The sequence below is a fragment of the Cornus florida genome, unplaced genomic scaffold (genome assembly GCF_030987335.1).
Source record: "Cornus florida cultivar Cherokee Brave unplaced genomic scaffold, ASM3098733v1 CherokeeBrave_3.0.0_Hap2_Chr02, whole genome shotgun sequence".
NCBI classification, from domain to species: domain Eukaryota; kingdom Viridiplantae; phylum Streptophyta; class Magnoliopsida; order Cornales; family Cornaceae; genus Cornus; species Cornus florida.
This window is the reverse complement of record NW_026775572.1, coordinates 41,014,077-41,038,487: the sequence shown is the minus strand read 5'-3', so window position 1 is coordinate 41,038,487 and position 24,411 is coordinate 41,014,077. Positions and strand designations below refer to the sequence as shown.

General features: G+C 37.2%; 1 protein-coding gene across 2 annotated transcripts; it reads left to right on the top strand.

Annotated features, from left to right (window-relative positions):
* Positions 1-6,485: 6,485 nt before the first annotated feature.
* Positions 6,486-22,982, top strand: LOC132294765 (uncharacterized). 2 transcript variants are annotated; one of them, XM_059792740.1, is made up of 15 exons: positions 6,486-6,931; positions 7,068-7,202; positions 7,481-7,634; positions 7,782-7,861; positions 9,618-9,677; positions 9,819-10,031; positions 10,490-10,618; positions 11,577-12,218; positions 12,619-12,811; positions 12,945-13,138; positions 13,862-13,966; positions 21,185-21,324; positions 21,676-21,954; positions 22,054-22,374; positions 22,765-22,982. In XM_059792740.1, exons 1-14 carry the CDS (start codon positions 6,722-6,724, stop codon positions 22,322-22,324), a joined length of 2,805 nt encoding a protein of 934 aa, XP_059648723.1. In that variant the 5' UTR covers positions 6,486-6,721; the 3' UTR covers positions 22,325-22,374; positions 22,765-22,982. The 2 variants fall into 2 exon arrangements, with proteins under 2 accessions (XP_059648723.1, XP_059648722.1); XM_059792739.1 differs by having other exon boundaries at positions 6,487-6,931; positions 22,752-22,982.
* The last annotated feature ends 1,429 nt before the right edge of the window (positions 22,983-24,411 follow it).

The window sequence follows — 24,411 nt, the reverse complement described above, 5'->3', positions numbered from 1 at the left end:
AAATTTGTTTTATATTTACTTTCGTTAAATTCGTATTATAATTACAAAAATACTTTACAAAATTCGTCCCCACTCCCACCTCGTTTAATAAACGATTTTGAAGTAGAGATGGGGATAGATATTTTAAACGGGGCTGGGGATGCCCAACTAGGCCCATTACCATTGTCCTCCCTCTTATCTCCAATTACATATATAAAAAATATCACAATATTTTTTTATTTTATTTTTATTTTTTTTCTTAAATGTAAAACATGTTATATATATATATATATATATATATATATATATAATTATGTGGGGTCCACAATGTATTATGTCATCCACGAGGACACTTTTTGCGTGTGGAACAAGGCCACCATTGTGGCTTACATGAGAAGCCTCATTTTTAGCCTATAAAAAGGCCATGTATGTATCTACTGCTTGTGGGTATGCTTGAACAAGTTTTAATAAAAGCTATTTTCACTTCCTCTCTGAAAGCTCTTACGAATTCTTACTCTCTTTCTCTCTCTCTATATATATATACACACGCACACACATATATTTATTATATCTTACCCTCTTTCTCTCTCTCTCTATATATATATATACACATGTATTTATTATACGTTATCAGCACGAACTCTACCCATTTAAGATTTGAAGGAGAAGTTTTCTCTCCCTCTTTCTATCTCAACTATATATCTATTTTGTGATATTAATTTTGATAGATTGTTGGGTTGGTTTGCTTTATCAAAGAAAATAGTATTTCTTACTCCAAAGGGTAAGAAAATTTTAATTATGGATTATTATTCATAAAATAAATTTGTTCACTTAAATGATATATGTGCTCACACTATGGTCGGTTCTACCACCTTATTATTTAATGATCTACTAATTATGGTCGGTCTTACCACATTTATTATATATTTAATGATTTATGGCCGGTTTTACCGCCTTTATTGTTTAATAATTTATTCACTATGCCTGGTTTTACCACCTTTGTTATTTAAATAATTTATATTATGCCATTTTATTTATTTATATACTATACTAAATTCTATTTTTATATTGTTGTCACATCTAGTTATTCTGAAAATGTCAAAACTAGACAAAGCTGGAATTCATGGTCTTGGACATTTTTGGCAAAAATTATATATCTTGGATTCTGAATGCTCAGATCCATTTAGATGCCATGGGCCTCGGAAACACAATTAAAGAAGAGAATGATGCATCATTACAAGATAAAGCGAAGGCCATGATTTTCCTTCGGCGCCATATTAGTGAGGAGCTAAAAACTAAATACCTCACTAAAAGAGATCCATTGTGTTTGTGAAAAAATTTGAAAGAAATATATGATCATCAAAAAACAGTTATCCTCCCAAAGGCCCTGACTGATTGACAGTAACTGCGGTTACAAGATTTTAAAATTGTGGCTAAATATAACTCTGCCCTATTTAAAATCAGCTCTACATTGAAATTGTGTAGTGATACCATTACTGATGAACTTTTGCTAGAAAAAGCATTCACCACATTTCATGCCTCGAATGTACTCTTACAACAATAATATCAAGAGCGTAGATTTGAAAAATATTCAGAACTGATATCATGTTTACTTGTGGCAGAGTAAAATAACGAGCTTCTGTTAAGAAACCACCAGTCTCGTCCAACTAGATCGACACCGATCCCTGAAACTTATGTTGCCTCGTCCCGTGGTCGTGGTGGTAGAAATGGATATAATAATGAATATGGTCGTGGTAAAAATAACTACCACAATAATGAATATGGTCGTGATAGAAATCATTCTTATTATCGTGAAGGATATCAATCCTCACATTTTCGCAATCAGAGATCCACACTATATCCCCAAATGAGAGATTATAATGAATTGAAACAAGTAAAAGGGAAGGATGTGGCTCAACCTCCCAAGGTACATGATAATACTTGTTATCGGTGTGGCATGACAGGGCATTGGTAAAGCATTTGTCGTACACCTAAGCATCTGGCTGAACTTTACCAAGCCTCAATGAAAGAAAAGGGGAAACAAAAGGAAATAAATTTCATTGATCATGATGAGCCGGTTGACATCACAAATCTGGAAATAAATTTCATTAATCATGATAAGACAGTTGACATCATAAATCTGGATGTATCAGATTTTTTTGAAGACCGTGATGGAAAGATAGACTTCCTGATTAGTAATGGAAATGTCCACACCGATTAATCTTATTTTCTTTTCATGTTCTATCTATTATGTTTTTATTTTCCTTGTATTAAAGTTTCTATTTTCTAGTTTGTATTAAAGTATTTTTTGTTATAAATGTTTCTTTTCTGATAAAGAAATTTGCATGAATAGGAATGGATCTGACTAGTTTCAAAATAAATGGTGAAGACATATGTCTTGCAGATAGTGAAACAATACATACAATCATTCGAGATCAAAAATATTTTTTTCTCCTAACTCTAACAGACACTAGTGTTAGTATAATATCAAGTCCCACCGACTTGATTGAAGGCTCCGGACGAGCCAACATCATTTTACCACATGGAACAAGATTACAAATTAATAATGCCTTATATTCTACAAGATCTCGGAGAAATCTGTTGAGTTTTAAAGACTTGCGTTGTAATAGGTATCATATTGAGACCGTAAATGAAAGAAATGTGGAATATCTCTACATTACTTCCATTCACTCATGCAAAAAGCTGATATTAGAAAAACTATTTGTTTTCTCTTCCGGGTTATACTATACAACCATTAGGACAATTGAGTCAAATATTGTGATATATAAAAAATCGTGTGACCCAAAATTTTTTATACTTTGGCATGATCGATTTGGTCACCTGGGGAGTACAATGATGCGTCGAATTATTGAAAATTCACATAAACACCCACTAAAGGATCAAAAAATCATCTTACCAAATAATCATCTATGCACCGCTTACTCACAAGGTAAGTTGATTATCAGACCATCCCTTTCAAAAGTCATTGTTGAATCTCCCCCATTTTTACAACGAATTCACGAGGATATATGTAGGCCAATTCATCCACCTTGTGGACCATTTCGCTATTTTAAGGTCTTAATTGATGCCTCAACACGATGGTCACATGTTTGTCTACTTTCTACTCGTAATATTGCATTTGCTAAACTTCTTACTCAAATCATCAAATTACGGGCACACTTTCCTGATTACCCAATTAAGACAATCCGTCTTGATAATATCGTTAAATTTTCTTCCCAAGCTTTTGATGATTATTGCATGTCAGTTGGAATTGATGTTGAACACCTGGCCTGTTACACACACTTATACTCAAAATGGTATGGCTGAATCTTTTATTAAAAGACTTCAGTTAATTGGTCGTCATTTGCTTATGCGAACAAAATTACCTGTTTCTGCCTGAGGTCATGCCATATTACGTGCTGTATCATTAGTTCGTATACGACCAACTGCTTATCATAAGTATTCACCATTGTAACTTGTTTTTGGTCAATAACCAAATATCTCTCATATACGAATTTTTGGTTGTACTGTATATGTTCCAATTGCACCACCCTAACGCACTAAAATGGGTCCTCAACGTAGACTTGGAATTTATGTTGGTTTTGATTCTCCATCTATTATTAGATATCTTGAACCCCTGACAAGTGATGTCTTTAAAGTATGATTTACTGATTGTTATTTTGATGAGACTGTTTTCCTACCATTAGGGGAAGAAAAAGCACAACAACAACGTGATATTACTTGGAATGCCCTGGAATTGTCTCATTTTGATCCTCGCACAAATCAATGTGAATGAGAAGTTCAGAGGATCATTCACTTGCAAAATGTTGCAAATCAATTACTTGATGCATTTACTGATACAAAGAAAGTAATAAAATCACATATACCAGCTGCAAATATTCCAATACGAATTGTTTTCCTGTGGGACTTTCTGTCAATAATGCAGCAAATGCACCTAAAACATGCTTATGAAACAAGATGGAATAGAAATGAAATTGTTGTTAACAACATATTCTCATATGTTGTTACTCTTGATATTGATAATGAAGATCTAGAACCTCAAAACGTCGAAGAATATCGACGAAGAAATGATTGGCCAAAATGGAAAGAAGCAATACAAGCATAACTAAATTCATTAGCTAAACGTAAAGTATTTAGACCAGTAGTCCAGACACCTGAGGGTGTTAATTCTATAGGGTACAAATGGGTGTTTGTACGAAAGTGTAATGAGAAAAATGAAATCTTAAGATACAAAGCCCGACTGGTAGCTCAGTGTTTCTCACAGAGACCTGGTATTGATTATGAGGAACATACTCCCCTGTGATAGATGCACCTACTTTTAGATTCATAATACATTTGGCAGTCACAGAAAGATTGCATATGCATCTAATGGACGTGGTTACAACATATTTATATGGATCACTAGATAGTGATATTTATATAAAAATCCCAGAATGATTTAAAATGCCTGAAACAAAACCACGTAATGTGTACATGATAAAATTACAATGATCCTTATATTTGAAGCAATCTGGACGAATGTGGTACAATCGCTAAGGCGATTACTTACTCAAAGAAGGGTATGTGAACAATCATATTTGTCCATGCATTTTTATTAACAAATCAGAATCTGGTTTTGTTATTGTTGCAGTATATGTTGATGATCTGAATCTTGTGAGAACATTGGACGAGATCAAAAAGACAACCACTTATTTAAAGAAATAATTTGAAATAAAAGATCTCGGAAAGACAAAATTCTGCCTTGAGCTACAGATTAAACATTTTTCGAGCAGTATTCTCATCCATCAATCAACATATACAGAAAAGATTCTGAAACGTTTTCATATAGATAAAGCCTATCCATTGAACTCTCCAATAGTTGTTCGTTGTTCGATCACTTGACATCAAGAAGATTATTTCGTCCTCGAGAGGATGATGAATAACTTTTAGGTCCTGAAGTGCCCTATCTTAGTGCGATTAGTGCTCTTTTGTATCTTGCACATTGCACAAGACCTGACATGATTTTTCCAGTCAATTTATTAGTAAGATACAGTTCTGCACCAACCCGCAAACATTGGAATGGAATCAAACACATATTACGATATCTTCGTGGCACAACTGATATGGGATTGTTTTATTCAAAAATATCAAATTCTCAATTAATTGGATATGCAGATGCTGGCTATCTTTCTGACCCACATAAAGCTTATTCACAAACAGGATATGTGTTTACAAGTGGCGGCACTGTTATATTATGGCGATCTATGAAACAGACAATGATTGCAACTTCTTCAAATCATTCTGAGATACTCGCAATTCATGAGGCTAGCAGGGAATGCTTTTGGTTGAGGTCAATGATCCAACATATTTAAACAACATATGGTCTTTCATCAATAAAAGATAGCCCAACAGTATTATATGAAGATAATGCGGCATGCATTGCACAGATGAAAGAAAGGTATATTAAAAGTGATATGACCAAGTACATCTCACTAGAAATCTTTTATGCACATGACTCCAGAAAAAAGGGTGATATTGATATTCAAAAGATACGTTCATGTGAAAATCTAACATATCCATTTACAAAAACGCTTCCAACTGCAACATTCAAGAAACTGGTGCACAACATTGGAATACGTCAACTAAAGGATCTTCAGGGTTGAACAAATGCAACAATGAGAGGGAACAATTGATTGAAGAAGTATTGGCATACTGTACTGTTTTTCCTTCGTTCAGGTTTTATCCCACTGAATTTTCTGGCAAGGTTTTAATAAGGCAGTTTTAATCTATGCGATACCATTTTCAGATACACAAGAATACTGTGCTCTTTTTCCTTCGCTAGGGTTTTGTCCCATTGGATTTTTCTTAGCAAGGTTTTAACGAACCATATTCTTAGTGTAGTATTGTGGACCCCAAGGGGAATGTTATATAAATATATAATTGTGTGGCGTCCACAATGAATTATGTCATCCATGAGGACACTTTTTGCGTGTGGAACAAGGCCACCATTGTGGCTTACATGAGAAGCCTCATTTTTAGCCTATAAAAAGGCCATGTATATATCTACTGCTTGTGGGTATACTTGAACAAGTTTTAATAAAAACTATTTTCGCTTCCTCTCTAGAAGCTCTCACGAAATCTTACTCTCTTTCTATATATATATATATATATATACACATATATTTATTATATCTTACTCTCTTTCTCTCTCTCTCTATATATATATATACACACATATATTTATTACAAAACAATTGTATTATATATATATACACACATATATTTATTACAAAACAATTGTATTATATATATATACACACATATATTTATTACAAAACAATTGTATTATAATTTATAACGTGTAAATACAAGTGGGCTTGGGCAAGACTGGCTAAATCAGGCCTAACCCTAGACTTCTTATTGCAATGGACACATTGGCCCAAGTCAATCAAAACAAGGCTAAGCGGCAAGCAAAACCCTAGACTAAAATTGCACTGGGCCATATCTTTTTTTTCACTATTTTTCGATCTATTTGTTTTCTCTGCATATTTTCTTCCCACTCTGCAGTTAACACTAAACCCACCCCTGCAAAACTAAACCCTAACGGTAGTTAAAACCCTAAATTTCTCTCTCCACGAACTTCACCAAACCAACGCAGGAGCAAAACCTTCTCTCCTCTTTCTCTCTCTACATATACATATATTTATCTCAAGGTGGGTCTTCTTAATCACTAGCTAGTCCCATGGCGAAGAAAAGCACTGATAATGGAAACAAGAAGAAGAGCAAGAAGAAGAACAAGACCGGTCCAAAGGGCATGTTCATGAAATCGAAAGCCCCACAAGAAAACCCTTTCGAAACCATTTGGTCCCGACGAAAATTCGACATTCTGGGCAAGAAGCGCAAGGGCGAAGAAAAGCGCATCGGCCTAGCTCGCTCTCTCGCCATCCAAAAGGTTAAAAATCCTTTTTTTTTTTTCCTTGGTTTTCCAATTTGATATATATATATATATATTTGCGTGTTTATATCTACGTATATACGTGTATATATGTATATGGAATTTGAGTTGCTTATATTGACTTGAATTACAGAGGAAGAAGACGTTATTGAAGGAGTATGAACAAAGTGGGAAGTCTTCTGTGTTTGTCGATAATCGAATTGGCGAGCAAAATGATGAGCTTGGCGAGTTTGATAAGGCCATATTAAGGTCCCAACGTGAATATCGGGTAATTTTTTATACCAAAATTGATTTTTTTGGGGGTGAAAGTAATCAATTTGGGGATGAACCAAAATTTCTGTATTGCAATTTTGATGCATAGGACTGGTGTAGAAAGCCAAAAAAAAAAAAAACTTTATTGGGGCATAATATAAGTGTTTAAATTTGTAAAACAATAAGAATTATTATTTGTTTTCTCATACCATATGCAGGGTTAAGTTGACTTTTTGTATGCATTTTGTGTTTTTTCCCTTACTAATGATGTTTTTGGGTATTCAATTTTCATAGTTGAAAGTGAGCAAGAAAAGCAAGTATAATTTATCTGATGGGGAGGAAGATGAATTTGAGCTTGGAGGTCTTGGTTCCTTTCCTGAAAGGGATGATTTTGAGGATGAAGTACCCCTTCATGACGATGATGATGCTGAAGCTGCTGATGATAGGAGTATGTATGCTTTCCTGGTTATGTAAATGATGTTGAGTTTCACTAATTTGGTCTCTGTTTTATGGTTTGATAATACTTCTACAAACTCATTATGTCATTTTGTTTTCTTTGGATGTTGACTGTGCCTTCCATTTTTCTGCATAGCAGGTTCAGCAGTTTTAAAACAACTTAATGCCCATGATGCACAGACTGCATCAGATATGGAATTGATTGATGCTGATAAAAATGTGAGATCAGTTCTCTTTTTTATTTTTTATTTTTTATTTTTTATTTTATTATTATTATTTTGTTTTTAAGTTTTCGTGCGTCATAATCTCATATGACTTTGTCAATTTTTTCTAGATGACATTTCATCTCATTTTGTTTTCATTCATAGCAGGATCCGGTTCTGTGAACTTATGTTGGATCTACTTACTCCCCTGTTCTTTTATCCCTCATTTAAAACACAATAATACGATGGAAATCACTATCAATATTCTATCACAGGCTAAAATCACTCATGATATTCTCCCAACAGCCCATAATGAGGTTCTTGGAGAAGATTCAAATTTAGTTATTGTCATATTTTCTTATAAAGATTCCTTTGTCAACAAATTACCAAGGGCCTTGTGGCCTAGTGGTATCTCTTCTACCATCCCAAAGTGGATGGTGAGGGTTCGAGTCTCCAAAGAAATAAAGTGGTGTGTGTGAGTTTCTTGCTATGACAAAAATAAAATAAAATAAAATAACGTCAACAAATTCAGAAATTTCCTTGTTTGAGCTCCATGCATTGATCTTACATATCCATTCGAATTTGCAGGCAAAATTTTTTTGGGCTCTATTTTATTCCAGCTAAAGACCCCTTTGTTGATTTTGTGGGAAGCTGTCACTAAATTGATTTCAGAAATTAAATTCAAAATTTAAATGGTTACTCGGGGTAGAAAATTCCGTGCATGAGGATATTACTTGATGCTTCTTTCATTAACCACTACCTATTTTTTGCTGCTTTAGTTGTTATGCTGCTATTTTATTTGTTGTGCAGAACTCAAACCTCGTTCAAATTATGCTGCTATTTTATTTGTTGTGCAGAACTCAAACCTCGTTCAAAACCTTTCTTCATCTGCCATTTTAAGTTATTTGAGGAATTATCCATACAGTCTAATATTTGGTAATTATCAATTCTATTTTATTAAGTCAACAACCTGCATTATCTAAAAACATTTTCGTTTTTTTTGTCCAACAATTTCTAACTAAAAGACTTGCAATTTGGCAATGTGCCAATGTAAGAAAAAAGTTTAGCTTGACAAAAGGAACTGAAAAGAAAAGTGGGCATACTTGAATTTATATGAGAAAAGAATACCATGAGGAAAGGAGCACGTGCATTGCCTGTCCACTCCTTTTTACACGGAATCAAATTAGCAATATGCTCGTGCGTGCACTCCATTTTGCTCAGAATCAAATTAACATTATCATACCATGTAAATTACATTTGTTTCATTATTTCTATTAAAATTATTTTCTAATATTTTTGTGAATGCTTGTTCATATATTCCACTTTATCTTGCAAGAGAAGAAGTATGATCTTTCTACTGGTGTTAAAAGCATTCAGACTAGGTGATAATTATTTCTTTAAGCATTCATGTTTTTGTTCTATTTGTTTTTCCAACTGCAAGTAAAAACTTTATAATTCATCTTGCCATTTATTTTTGCTGCTTCACTGGATGAGCAACAATTTATGTACATTCATGCCACTTGTCACATAACCATAGTTCGAGTCTTAGGGTTCTTTAATATGATCATTTTCTTAACTCTAGGAATCAGTTATTTACTGATTATTTATTTAATTTATTTTTATTGTGTTGGGAGGAACATCATGCATTCATGTTAGAAGTGATCAGACTCGTGTCTTCAAATAGCCACCAAAGAAACTTGTAATTTGTTATTTTCTGTAGGAGATTAGAAACTCTTTTCACCTGTTTCAGTGTAATTACTTTTTCACTGCAGAGGCAGAAGACTAAAAAGGAAGTAATGGACGAGATTATTTCCAAGAGTAAATTCTTCAAGGTGATAATTGTTTTATTTATTTATTATTATTATCCTTCAGGAATTGGTGTGAGTCTCTATGAATGGGCTACTAATTTATTTGTTTTTGTTTCCTTCCCTTTTTTCTTTCTATATTTTTTCTTCCTCCACATATCTTACCAGGCTCAAAAAGCAAAGGATAAGGAAGAAAATGAACAGTTGGTTGACCAACTGGACAAAGATTTCTCATCTTTAGTGCAGTCTGAGGCGTTGTTATCTTTGACCCAACCAAATAAAATGAATGCTTTGAAGGCTCTTGTGAACAAAAGCATTTCAAATGAGTATCTGAAGAAAAATGAGGGCTCTGCTCCTGGGAACATAGATTCTCTTCAGCTGGTATATGTTTACCTAGTTTTCCTCCCATAAAATATTTCTTTAAATTTTTACTATCAGATTTGGTATTATCATTTGTAAAATGGCCAATTTTACTGGTGTCCTCTCGTAAGCTGTTAGAGGTTTAAAGTTATACTAATCTTCTTTACCTTGCCATGCAGTATGCAAAAGTTTTCTAAACCTGGGAAAGATTTAATTCCCCTTGTCACCCTATTCAATTAATGTGATTACTGATTCAATTTTCCATTTATGATATGTGATGTGACTTTGTTATATCAAATGGAGTATATGTGTGATGCGACTTTATTTTATCAAATGGAGTATATGTGATGCTACTTTATTATATCAAATGGAGTATATGTGATGCTACTGTATACATCCTATGGTTGGTTATAGTTTTAGTTGTCTCCGACTCTCTGTGTTTGAATAGGCTAAGATTATAATTCAATCCATTGTGGCAGGATAAACCTGATTTTTATGACAAACTTGTCAATGAGATGGTACTGGATATGCGTGCTCGCCCATCAGACAGGACAAAGACACCTGAGGAAATTGCTCAAGAGGAGAAAGAGCGACTAGAGCTATTGGAGGTATATTTTGATGCAGAAATAAATATATATTTTTTTCTTCCCCGTTAGGTAAGTACTCAAACACACATTTCACAAATTGCCCACTACAGGGCTTGAACCCCTCACCTCCCTCAAAAGGGAGGTGAGGTTATACCATTGGACTAATGGCCCATTGGGGTTGACATAAATATAATTTTCTGCACTTATATTTCTATTATAAATGCAATAGTAGTACTTTTATTGCTATTTTATTTGACTCAACTCATTGAATCATTATTCATTAATACCAACCACGTTGTATTGGTCACAGGAATAATTTCTTTCTGGGTCTATCTGAATATCTTTTGTTAATTTGACAGACTCAACATGTGTTCTTCATTGCCATTCTCTCATCCTCGACTATTTTCGTTATCATTATTGTTGTCATAGTCACCCTTATTATTCTTATATTAGTTGTGTAAGTTTGTTGGTTGTCATACTATCTTGATTAAGATATTTTGGATGCATGAAGTTGTAATATGAGTGCGAGCCATGGAGCATTGTAGTTGGTTCACCTTCAATGGTTCCCTCATGATGTAAAAAGTAGGAAGCTTCAGAAGCTGTTTGTTTGGATTGATGACTGCCGCTTGATGCAGTCGATTTAACACATTTTCATGTATATGCTAAGTAAAACCTATCAATAGTGCTGGTTTATATATCTTTAGCCTTAGCTATATAATATTTTATTTTTACCTCGTAATGTGATCGAATCTAAACATTTATGGCTGAAGATATTTTTAAGTTTCAATTTAATCTACCCCTCATTATTTATGTGCTGTTTGAAGAAAAATCGAGTTGGGTTGTTGTAAATACTCTGAAAAATAGGAATCCTGGTTTTACCACAAAGTTAGGAGTGTTAGAATTATAAGAAACATAAATGTTAATACAACATCATTAAGTTCATTAAGTTCTTAACTTATATACTGATCCACAATTTCAGGAAGAGCGTCGAAAGAGGATGCTTGCTAGTGATGACGCCAGCGATGAAGATGGTGATACTTCCAAAGATGATGTTGCATCTGCACCGAAGTTAAGATCTATTTCTGGGGATGACCTCGGTGACTCCTTCTCTCATGATGAAGAACCAAAATCTAAACTGACTTGGGAGACTCTCAGAAGGAAAAAATCCGAGGATCATGAGAGTGAAGAATCTTCTGAGGATTCAGAAAGTGCTGAAGATACTGGTGATGAAGAAGGAAGTGAAGAAGACAATGACAAGTGTGAAGAGATCGAATCGTTAAAGGGCTGGGAACAGAGTGATGATGATGATCTTAGTACAGATTTGGAAGATGAAGATGATGATGGTGTTGATGAAGAGGTCCAGCGAAAAGGCAATAAAAATGAATCAGTGATTAAGGAAAGACATAGAGGTTCCTTAGATTCTGAGATTGCAAAAGTAAATGGTAAACAGCCTTCAATTCAGCAAGGGGACCTTCCCTATGTAATTGAAGCTCCAAAAAGCTTGGAAGAGTTATCTTCATTGTTGGAGAATCGTCCCGATGACCAAATTGTTGAAGCAATTAGGCGAATTCGTGCATGCAATGCGATTACTGTTGCAGCAGAAAATCGAAAGAAAATGCAAGTACGAAACTTTTATAGTGCTTTTACTTTGCTGTGTGGTTTAATATAAATCTTTGAAAGTGTCTAATTCAATCTTTATATACAAGAACAGAAGCCTTTAAACTTTTAGATGATATGTTGATTTGGTTTTAACATGATACAGAATGCTGGTGTTGGAATTCAGTATGTATATTAGTTCTATTCTAACCCATATGTAGATGGAAGTCACAAATAGGGCTTCCTATTGCTTTGCTTAACTAAGATAACCATTTAAATGTTTTTTTTTTTCTTTTTTGGCCATTAAATTTATGTTAATGCAAGTTGTTTTTAGTTGACATCGTTTTATTTGAGTGTAGAACTAATGCTGTCAGCATTCTTGCACATACTTGTATTGCTAAATTTAAAGGTCCATATCTTTCCAGGTATTCTATGGTGTACTATTGCAGTATTTTGCTGTTTCGGCAAATAAAAAGCCACTGAATTTCAAGCTACTGAATTTTCTTGTCAAGCCATTGGTGGAAATGAGTGCGGAGATCCCATATTTTGCAGCCATATGTGCTCGTCAACGGTTACTTCAGACTCGAACATTGTTCTGTGAGGATGTCAAGAATCCAGGTTGTTGTAATGAGATTTAAGATTTCGAACTTCACTGTTGGAAGGTCGTCTTGCTGAGTTTTTCCTTCAATTCACAGGCCACCTTTTTCTTTTTCTTTTTCTTTTTTTATTTTTTACTTTTCACCTCTTGCAGAGAAGACCTGTTGGCCCTCTCTGAAGACGCTGTTTCTTTTAAGGCTGTGGTCCATGATATTTCCTTGCTCTGATTTTCGTCATGTTGTCATGACCCCTGCATTACTGTTGATGTGTGAATATCTGATACGTTGTCCCATTCTGTCTGGTCGGGATATTGCAGTGGGTACCTTCTTATGCTCTATGGTCCTCAATGTGAGTGCACTAAATCCCTTTATCCTAGTGTTGATCAAATTGGATATTCAGTATCCAATTTGATACTGAATATCCCAGTGTTATATATATATATATATATATATATATACACACACATATAAAAATATATATTTGATTTATAAACCCATTGCATTCTTGGCGTGTTATAGTTGGTCTGTTGCTGTTTGTTATTGTCATTTGACTTTGATTATATTGTGTTTTTATTACTTTTCATTGATGTCTTGGAATATAATTCTGTAATTAGGTACTATAAGGGAAGGAAGAATGCTCAATAGATCTAAAAATTAATTCTTCTGTTAGTTTTGTAAAATCTAAATGGTTTGGCAAAGAAATAATCCTCTTTCCTAATTCCTCAAACCGTAAGGGTGGTCAGGCTTTTTTAGAGAACTCCATTCTTGTTGAGCTTCCTAAAATTCAGTAAAGCAAGTAGAAAGCAAAAATGCTTGTAAAATGGCTGAAACTCAAAAAGATGAAATTATTTCCTATTCACTGATGATATCTGACAAGGATATAAAAATATTGTGGAAAATTTTGTATGCTATACATTTATGTTTCTATGGTACTTCAATACCACGGTTGTTGCAAGGCATAATATTGTACTAAGGATGCCTAACTTCATACATTTGATTTACTATTTCTGTGATAATTAAATCTTGGCCTTTGTTCTAAGTTAAGTTTTACTGGTTATCAACTGGAGTGCAGGTCACTAAACAATCAACAAAGTTGTGTCCTGAGGCCTTAACATTCCTTCAAACTTTGCTGATGGCAGCTATAGACAGAAAATCTGGACTATGTAAGGATTCTCAGGTATGCCTTGTTTGTCTCCAAGTTTTCCAGCATTATTTGAATTCTAAGAGCTGCCTAGTGTTTTTCATACATTGTTATCTTTCTTGAATAACCTATCAACTTCGAATATTGTTGGCATATATTTATTAGAGGCTCAAGGCACAATTAATAAGGCATAGGATAAAATGCAATAAACCCCCTGAACTATTGGCATGTTGCAACAAACCCTCCTGAACTACAAAAAAAAAAAAAAAAAAAAAAAAAAAAAAAAACCCTGAACTATTGATTTGTTGCATTTAAGGATAATCCGGCAACTCACTTGGCCGGAAAAACAAAAAGACATATTTACCCTTACTAAAACGATGTAGTTTTGAGAGTGTTTAAGCTAATAAATCAAATGACACATATACCCTTATTTATGGGAGACGGTTTATGTGGTCTTTGATCTAATTAAATGATGTGGCAAGGTGAAATCTTCACAACCAATAAGAATTCGCCAGCAAAGCAACGTAATCAATTGGTAAAGTTTATCTTCTGATTGCATCAACTAACGGCTGGCAACCACCCCCATTCACGCCATATCTTGACCGTAATTCTTGTCCGTCCTAAAAATCAAACCAGACCATGCGAAGAACACACTCCTCTCGATTTGGGCCCACCAAAATAAGCTATTGGATCTCAATCTGAACCATCAAATTCTACCGTTGCAAAAAAAAAAAAAAAAAAAAAAAAAAAAAGAAGAAGAAGAAGAAGAAAAGGGGGTGTGTCGTCGGCGGAGTTAGTATTTGGACGAGTAGTGTGAGGGTGTCGGCAGAGAGTAGTGAGGGGATTGATGGAAGAGGAGGGAAGAGAGAGACTGGGGGAGGATGGTACACGAGTTCTGCTATGGAGGTTACAACATTTATCACCAGAATTATTGTATTGGATGCTTATTGTATGACTGTGTTGGTGATGGGTTGGTTGTGGGATTATTGTATGACTGTGTTGGTAATGGGTCTGTTGTGGCTCATCACCAGGAAAACAAAAAGGATATACATATTACATAATAGGTCAGCAAGATTTTTTTTTTCCCTTTAATCAGAAAGCATTGCGAAGAAGATGAACAGTGATACACACACGCGCGCGCGTATATAGACAGAACGGCATAAGGTGTGTTTGGGTGTAACAGTGGGTTAAAGAGGTGCTTGGGTGTAATGGTAACAATATGGGGTACTATAGTCTTTTCATGCTCAGAAAGGCATAAGGGTCACTAAATTATATACTTTTTGTCACGTGACCGTATGTGATCATTTTACCAGTGAGATTCAGTTGGCACATCGCCGGATGAGGCTATCTGCAACAAAAATGTATATTTAAGGGGTTTTTTTTTTTTTTTTTTTGGTGTAACTTTCGTAGTTCAGGGGGGTTTTGTTACTAATTGGCCAATAGTTCAGGGTTTTCTTTTTTTGCATTTTACCCCAAGGCATATCAAGGTCTCATAGATCTAAGCATGCAACACAGCTTAAGGAAGGCTAAGAGAATACACTGGATACATGTTAACAAGTAGTCGATGATATGTCCATTAATTTTTAATACTAAATATGACATGATTAAACAACATAATTTTTCACACAAGACTGAGGCTGGCAGGTGGCCAGGTTCATCTTGTGTCACGTTAATTAAATCCACTTATGACCTGCTTATGTTCTACTTTACAATGTATCTAGTTGAAACTTGAAACAATGTAATACATTCTCATTGCAAACCAAGGTTGACCCGTTTAACAGATTAAGAGCCATGTAAAATCAATGTCTGACAAAGATCCTTGACCCTCCAATCTATCAATGTCTGCAATCTCAGAAAAAACCCGATTCTTCCTCCATGCAAGATTACCGAAAACCTCTTTGTTCTAGACTTTGAGGTCATTTTTCAAAAACCGCAGCTTACCTGCAAAGGAATGACTAGGGGTGCCAGCAACAACATACCCCACCCACCAAGATAGGACACGATCTAAAAAACCTTCAGCCCGAAGCCACATATTCTCAAACCTGAAAGGGGATCTTCTACTGCGCAACCCACCACAGTCCAACATCAAAGGAACATGGTCAGACAAAGGACGAGCTAAAGTGGTCTGGATAACATCCGAAAAGTGCTCCTCCCAATCACTCGACACAAGGAATCTGTCAAGTCTAGAGAAGGTAGGGGGAGAACGACCACTCGACCAAGTGAAGGGCCCACCCACCAAAGGCAGATCAATCAAACCAAAAACATCAATAAATTCCAAGAAAGCCTCCATCTCGACCGTCCACCTACCACCTGACGATCTCTCAAACGGGGAACAAACAACATTGAAATCCCCACCAATACACCAAGGCAAAGACCATCTCCTATGAACCTCTCCCAGCTCCGCCCAAAGCAAATGACGCACACAATGCTCAGTAGGGCCATAAATACCAGAAAAAACCCAACGAAAATCATCCTCCAACACAGAGAAAATGCAAAAAGCAGAGAAACGCCCAACCTGAGAATCCATTATAGAGACCCACCGATTATCCCACATCACAAGAACACCACCCGCAGATCCAATAGCATCCAGAGCAAACCACTCCACAAATTTACCTCCCCATAAACTACGCACCAACAAATCCGTCATCGTCTCAATCTTTGTTTCTTGCAAACACACAACATGCCCACCCCTTTTACGAATCACCGCCTTCACCACTTTTCTTCTAACCGGATCATTGAGACCCTTTACATTCCAAGAAAGGATTTGTAGCTTCATAAGGAAACAACAGATTGGATAGACACATCCCTCCCTCCACCACCCTTTTCCTTAGACCCCTTGTTCCTTCTTTCGTAAGTGACAAGAGCCGTTGGGCTCAACACTCCCCTCTCCTCTGACTCCAACTCCCCCGACATGCTCCCCCTACTCTCCCTACCACCCATTCTATCCAAATTCTGAGAAGACAGAACCTCCAAAAACATATTCGTCGCCTCCTCCATTCGTCCTTCAAAAGAAACTCCCAACAAAGAGCTAATTTCAATTCCTTTCTCCCTCACCCAATTGTCCTCCAAAACAACCCTTCTTGAATCAGAACCAGCCCCATCCACAAAGACCTCATCCGGATGAACAACCGCCAAAGGAGCAAAGAAATCAAAATTCGTCTCATTGCCATTCCACTGACCTAACCCCAAATCCTCAAAAAAAGAGCATAACCCACCATCCCCTTCCTCAAAGACTGACGAGGAAGGAGAATGAGCATCCAATAGAGTCCCATTAACCTCAGCAGCCAAAAACCCACTCGTCCCACACTGAAAACCCTTTAAAGCTAAATGAGTCCGCAACTCACTTAGCAACACAGTCACTGAAGCATCATCCAAACAAATTTTCAAATCACATCCCACACAAACTGTGACACTCTCATTCTTCTGAATCACAGACCGAGATGTACCCAATCCATCAACCTGGCAAACCCCAACACCATCCTTTCGCCCATTCTCCAAACTATCCTTCAAATCAGAGGAAAAACTCGACCCCCCTTGAGAAGGAGAAGGAGAAGGAGCAGAGGGAGAGAAGAAACAAGAAGGAGGTGCCTTAGAAACAACAGTGGACTTACCCGGATCCGACTGCACAGACGCTACCCATTTCTGCTTATCCTTTCGTGTCCAACGCTTGCGAAGAGCAGGAAGACGTATCTTTTTCTTAGGAAGACAAATTCGCTGCACCCGATCCCTAGAACGCCGATCCTCCTTAACTCTTCCAGAAAGTTGCGAGTCACTACCAACCGAAGCGGAAGTCAATGGCTCAAAATAATTCTTCAACTCACGCCCATAACAAGAAGACCCACCAACCTGCCCAGTATTCAACCCAGCTGAACCATCAAGTGAATGGGCACCTGACCTGCCAACCAACCCATCTATAAAAGACTGGGTAACCGGTCCACCATCCAACCTCAAATCACAAACGGGCTTGCTAATAATTGGATGCCTCTGAACAGGCCCACTAGAAGAAGTACAGCCCTCACTAACAACTAAAGCCCCAATCCCCAGCCCAACATCAGGCCCGTCATCGCGTATGGGCTTTGTATTCTTACTAGCCCACTTAGCAGAATTTGAAAAATTTGTGGAAACAACTGTATTCCACTGTGAACGGGCAACTCTTGGGAGCTAACCACGTGGTTGGTCAGCAATTCTCCCCTTCCCACTCCCACGCACTTGTTGCGCGTGAACACCACCACGACGAGACCCTTTTTGATCCCACCGCTGCGAAAATGGCCAACGACTAATCCCGGTGGATCCTCCATTCCACTGCATCTTCCGGAAATCAACCGGCTGACACTGATTCAAACCAGACGAGAGCCCATCCCTATGTTTCTGAACAAAAAGCCTCCGGAAACATTCCTTATTACGAATCCACAACGCATCTCTCCAATTCTTCCGTATCTGGAACTTTGCCATTCCCTTTTTCCCCATAGATTCCCACCTCGACCATTCTTTTTCCTAAAGCAGATGTGAACCATCACCTCCTTCCAAGCAATCCGTCGTCGGAACAAGCTCGGGGTGCTTCTCCTCCCAAACTGCCACCTTGTAACAGTACCAATCGTCATGAACGAACACAAAAGGTGGACAAACCTTTCCATCAGCGACTGTAATACGAACTCTTTCAGCATCAATGGCCTCATCGGCCTCCACCCAGATAAACCCACCACATAAATCGCTAACTGTCACAAACAAAGCATGACTCCACAGGTGAAGTGGAAGGCCAAAAATCGTCACCTTCTTCAACCCCTTCTCTTTCAAGATCTCCGAACACCCGACCCTGAAATTCCAAGCATCCACACGAAGAGTTGCCTTCCCCCAGTCACGTCGACCTTCTTTAAGAACTCGAGATGCTTCGATTGCTGAGGGAAATCGAAACAAAAGAAGCGAGTCAGGCAACGGCGAGACCGACACACCAGTGGAGATCTTCCAAGCTCTCGAAGCCCACGCTGCAATCTGTGCTCCATCGTCTACTTCCTTATCAAAAAAGCCCACCAAACACGACCTAACGTCCTCTTTTCTCCTATCAACCGAGTCATCATCCAAATAAATCGATGGTCCCCTATACGAATTTGCAGATCTCGCAACACCACCTTGAAACAGTCGAGGCAATCTTGCAACTTCCAAGAACGAGGGGCTTGAGACAGGGAGATCCGCTTTCTCCTTTCCTTTTTCTTTTTGTGATGGAGGCTCTTAGTAGGTTGAAAAAGGCTGTTGATCCGGGATTGTTGAGAGGCTTTCAGGTGGGTAGAGATGTCGCTAGTCAATTAGAGATTTCTCACTTGATGTTTGCTGATGATACCTTAGTTCTTTGTGATGCTGATGCGTCCCAGCTGAGACATTTGAGATGTGTTTTGATTTGGTTCCAAGTCGTCTCTGGGCTTAAAGTGAATGTTGGAAAGAGTGTTTTAGTGCCGGTCGAGGATGTTCCTGATATTGAGATGTTTGCTCAGATCCTCAGATGTGGCACTGGCTCGTTTCCTATTTCTTATTTAGGTTTGCCTCGGGGTGCTCCTTCGAGATGTGTGGGGACTTGGGATCCAGTGGTGGATAGATTTGAGAAGAGGCTGCAGGTTGGAAGAAGCAGTACCTTTCCAAAGGGGGGCGGGTCACTCTGATCAAGAGCACTCTCTCTTGCCTTCCCACCTATTTTATCTCCCCTTTTCAGATTCCTTCTTCGGTGGCGGAGAGAATTGAGAGTTTGCAGCGGAATTTTCTTTGGGGAGGGAAAGGAAAGGAGTTCAAATATCATCTGGTTCGATGGGAGCAAGTGTGTCGTCCCCTTCGGAATGGAGGATTAGGGATTCGAAGGTTGTTGCCTTTCAATAAGGCTCTTCTTGGGAAATGGCTTTGGAGATTTGGGGTTGAGAGACTTTGGCTTTGGAGGAAAGTTATTGCCAGCAAGTTTGGGGAAATCAGTGGTGGGTGGTGTTCTCTTGAGGGGCGTGGTCCTAGGGGTGTGGGGGGTTTGGACTTGCATTCGAAAGGGACGGGACGTTTTTCGTAATCATGTTCGCTTTAGGATCAGGGATGGTAGGAGGATCAAATTTTGGGAGGACCTTTGGTGTGGGGATCTTCCCCTTGCTCTTTCTTTCCCTCGGCTTTACAGGATTGTTTCTGACAGGCAGGCCTTGGTGGTTGACTGTTATCACCTTGATAATAGAAGACTAACTTGGGACGTTTAGTTTAGGAGGCATTTTCAGGATTGGGAAATTGAGGAGGTCACTCGTTTTTTGGAGTTACTGTATCGTCAGGTGATCTCTCATGAGGAGGCTGATTGTTGGCTTTGGAGTCCACACTCTCAGGGTCGTTTCGAGGTGAGATCCTTTTTCAGGTGCCTTTCTGATGGGGAGGGTGGCACTTTCCCTTGGAAGGCTATTTGGCGTTCCAAGGCTGCCTTTAAGGTGGCCTTTTTTGCTTGAACGTCTGTCTTGGGTAAGATTTTAACCCAGGATAATTTGAGGAGGAGAATGCAGGTGGTTATCAATCGCTGTTACTTGTGTCGTTGCGATGAGGAGACAGTGGATCACCTTCTGTTGCACTGCAGTATGGCCAGAGTTTGTTGGGATTTGATGATTGGGTTGTTTGGGGTTCCCTGGGTTATGCCCTGTTCCTCTAGAGGGTTGATTGAGGCTCGGAGAGGTGTCTCTGTTGGGGCTCTCATCTGGGATGCTTGAAGGGCTACCCCTCTCTGTGTTTGGTGGTGCATTTGGCTCGAGAGGAATCGAAGATACTTCGATGGCAAGGAGAAACCTATTTCTATGCTTAAATTTTCTATTATTTCTACTCTCTTTTGTTGGGTCTCAGGGAGAGATTATCGTTCTGTTGAGGAGATTGTTATGTTTTTGACCTCTTTGAAGGCTTGAGGCTCTTTGTGGTTTTTTCTTCTTGTTTCCTTGGGTTTCGCTCCCCTTTGAGCCTTTTTTTATAAAATTCTTACTTATAAAATAAAAAATAATAAAAAATAAAAAAATATTTATTTTTTAAAAAAAGGAAACGCAAAGTAAAAGATATGATTAAATGATTCAAAACAATAAGGAATGATTTCCTTGTGCATGCAATGTGCCAAGTAAATGTAAACAATAACTTTAATGAATGCTTTCCTTTTTTGGAGCCTTGGCGTGCCTTTAATAACTATGTTCTTCAATCTTTACTTGTTGAGGTACACTTTATTTGGTTGACTGAAGAAAATAATCTAATTATATGTTTACTATGTGGCAGTTCTTCCAACTCATGGAACTTAAAGCACCGAGTCCTCTGCTTTGTCTACAAGGCCGTGTAAACGAGATTAGTCCTCTAGATTTCCTCAAATTAATGGACATGCCAGAAGACACTCCCTTTTTCAGCTCTGACAATTTCAGGTAGTACATTCTAGCTTCTTTAATATTGGTTACTGATGAATCATTTATGGCAGGTCTTTTTGACTAAAGGTTAAAGTCCCATCTCAAATATGATAAATTTATTGTATTTTGTATTCACTGTGAATTTTGTGCTTTCGGATTGTTTTTTAATGAATTCCAAGCTTTTGATATGCAGGGTTTGTGTGCTTCTATCTCTGACAAAGTGTGCATCTGTTAACTATCTACCATGAAAGATTTAATTCATTTGCTCGACATATTCTTGAGCTTCTTGTTATGGCATGTTTTCTGTGAATAATGTCTTTGGTCTGGGATTGTTTACTACTTTATGAACTATGTACTTTCTATATGCAGGGCCAGCATGCTTGTGTCCGTGATTGAAACTCTACGAGGCTTCGTTAATGTTTATGAAGGATTTAATTCATTTCCTGAAATATTCTTGCAAATTTCCAAATTATTACTTGAACTGGCTCAACAAGAACACATGCCAGATGCATTACAAGATAAAATTAGAGAAGTTGCCCAGCTCATAGAGAAGAAAACTCTTGAACTTCACAAGCTGCGTCAACCACTACATATTCGAAAACAAAAGCCAGTGCCTATCAAACTATTAAATCCAAAGTTTGAGGAGAAGTAATCCCGACTCTTTTCTCGTGCCTGTTCTTTTCTCGCATCAGACCAAGCATCTTAAATTGAATGCTAAATTTCGCTATTAAATCTTTTATTATGCAGCTATGTTAAGGGTAGAGATTATGATCCAGACCGTGAACGAGCTGAGAGGAAAAAGTTGAAGAAACTTGTAAAACGGGAAGCTAAAGGGGCAATTCGTGAACTACGAAAAGATAATTATTTCTTATTCGAGGTGAAAGAAAAGGATAAGAAAAGGCAAGAAGAAGAAAGAGCTGAGAAGTATGGAAAAGCAAGAGCTTTCCTCCAGGAACAAGAGCATGCGTACAAATCTGGGCAATTGGGAAAAGGCAAAGGCAAGAAGAGGAGGAGATGATGCTGGCTCTGAATGGATGTCATACTGCCTCCAAGTTTCCTTTGATTTAGGTAAGAGACTTAAATTTGCTTCATTTTTTTATTCTAATTTTTAATTATTGTAGGTGAACATTTAAAATAACCAGAAAAGATACCGAGTTTGTTTAACTTTCCTTTTCCCTTTGGGAGGAAAGCAAAATCATTAGAGGATGGTAGAAGAGTTCTCTCTATATTCCTTCTCTCTATATTCCTTCTCCTACTCCAAAAATGGCTCTTAGTGTTTGGACATGAGTGTAACTTCGGAAGCCCTAGAATCCAGCTGATATCCGCCGTGGAGTTTACCTGGATTTTGTAATTATGGCCGTTTCGTGTTTAGGTGCTTATGCTGATTATTTTGTTTTGAAGTATAAAATCGATATCACGTGAAATGATGTTACAATTTTGAACAGGATGCCATTGCAGGATTTGGAGGATATGTAACATACTGTAATGGGGGCCGCAACACGAGAGATTGTTACGTCTGGTGGCTGAACAAGATTCTGAAATTTTGACTGATACTGATTATTGAGTTGATTGTATGACAGTGGAGGCAAGAAGGGATAGTAACTTTCCCCAAATAATTTATATTGTTATTATTATTTTTTAGATTGTTTGATTATTCAAATATCTGTCTTGATGTTTCTCTTGGTCTCTCTGTTCTCTGTTGAATTCGTTTTATATATCTTTGCAGAAAAAAATTAAGCAGTTGAATTCATTATCTACTCACTTGGAAGTCAAGAACCACTATGTCTCCAGTGATTGTTAAAGATGTTTCACCAAAAATATTCTTGTTATTGCTTTGCCTCATATTTTAACGTCGAGTTGTTTTAGGAAATTGTGGATAATAAAATGACATTAAAAAAATGATTTTTGAAAAAATAAAAAATAGAAAAGTGAAGCAAGTACGAAAAAGATGTCAATTGTTTGGTTTATAACCATTGCTTCAAAAACAAAACAAAAGACAATGACAATTACTAAATGAAGTTGGTGTCTTTCATAATTTCCTAATAATTACGGAGGCTGCGAAAGTAGGCAGCAAGATCATCCTCAAAATCATCCCTGTAAATGTAGTAGTCCCTGCCGGGAGCTTTCATGGTTTTCTTCTTGCTGCTCGCCGACAATACGAACCCGGAAATGCACCATGCCAATAGACCTAACCCTGCCACCATGCCAACTGCTTTGGCTATATCTCCCATCTTCAAACTCAGCCCTCTCTTTCTTGATTGTTATGGAACTATGGAAGGAAAGAGAGGTATTTGCTTTATATAAGCAAATTAATACTCATGATCGACAACCTAGCTTAGTCACCAAGTTAAAGTTATTTGTGTGGAGTCCACCCAATGGAAAAGAAAATCAAAGATAGGATCGGATCATAGGACAAAGAACAAAGAACAAAGAACAAAGACAGAGAAATGAGAAGTTAGCTAGTGAGTTGGGATAAATCCCAACTATTGGGTGTTTGGGAAGCATGTGATCCCGACTAATCAAAGATATGCTACACCGTTTCAAAAAGTACTCTCTTAAGAGTCTACTTTTAGGAGTGATATGATTGAAAAATTATTACATAATTCCCAACAAAATTCAATACATAATTAAAATTTTGCATAGAGCTTATCAACGAGATCTGTTAATCGTCTCTGATTTGATCCAATCCTGTTCAACTTGTAGGACATAATCAGGTTCTAAATAGCTATTTTTCTTGTGTGTGTGTGTGTGTGTGATGATTTTCAAAAAATTTAATAATAATAATAATAATAATTAAAGTTCATTAATCAAGACCATACAATAATATTGATCCACTAGGTCTCACAAAATACCACATTAATACAAGCAGAGACATCAAAAGTAAGTTGCAGGCTTGCAGCTTAATCGATCAGACATATATGAACTAAGATACCATTACTTGGTTTATAACCACTGCTTCAAAAACAAAACAAAAGACATGACAATTACTAAATAAAGTTGGTGTCTTTCAAATTTCTAGTAACGGAGGCTGCGAAAGTAGGCAGCAGGATCATCCTCAAAATCATCCCTGTAAATGTAGTAGTCCCTGCCCGGAGCTTTCATGGT

Bases quoted from the DNA above. Each gene is read 5' to 3' on its own strand.
- LOC132294765 (XM_059792740.1), top strand. From the start codon at position 6,722: ATGGCGAAGAAAAGCACTGATAATGGAAACAAGAAGAAGAGCAAGAAG. The intron at 10,619-11,576 runs GTATATTTTGAT...CCACAATTTCAG, and splicing joins AGCGACTAGAGCTATTGGAG to GAAGAGCGTCGAAAGAGGAT. The intron at 12,219-12,618 runs GTACGAAACTTT...ATATCTTTCCAG, and splicing joins AAAATCGAAAGAAAATGCAA to GTATTCTATGGTGTACTATT.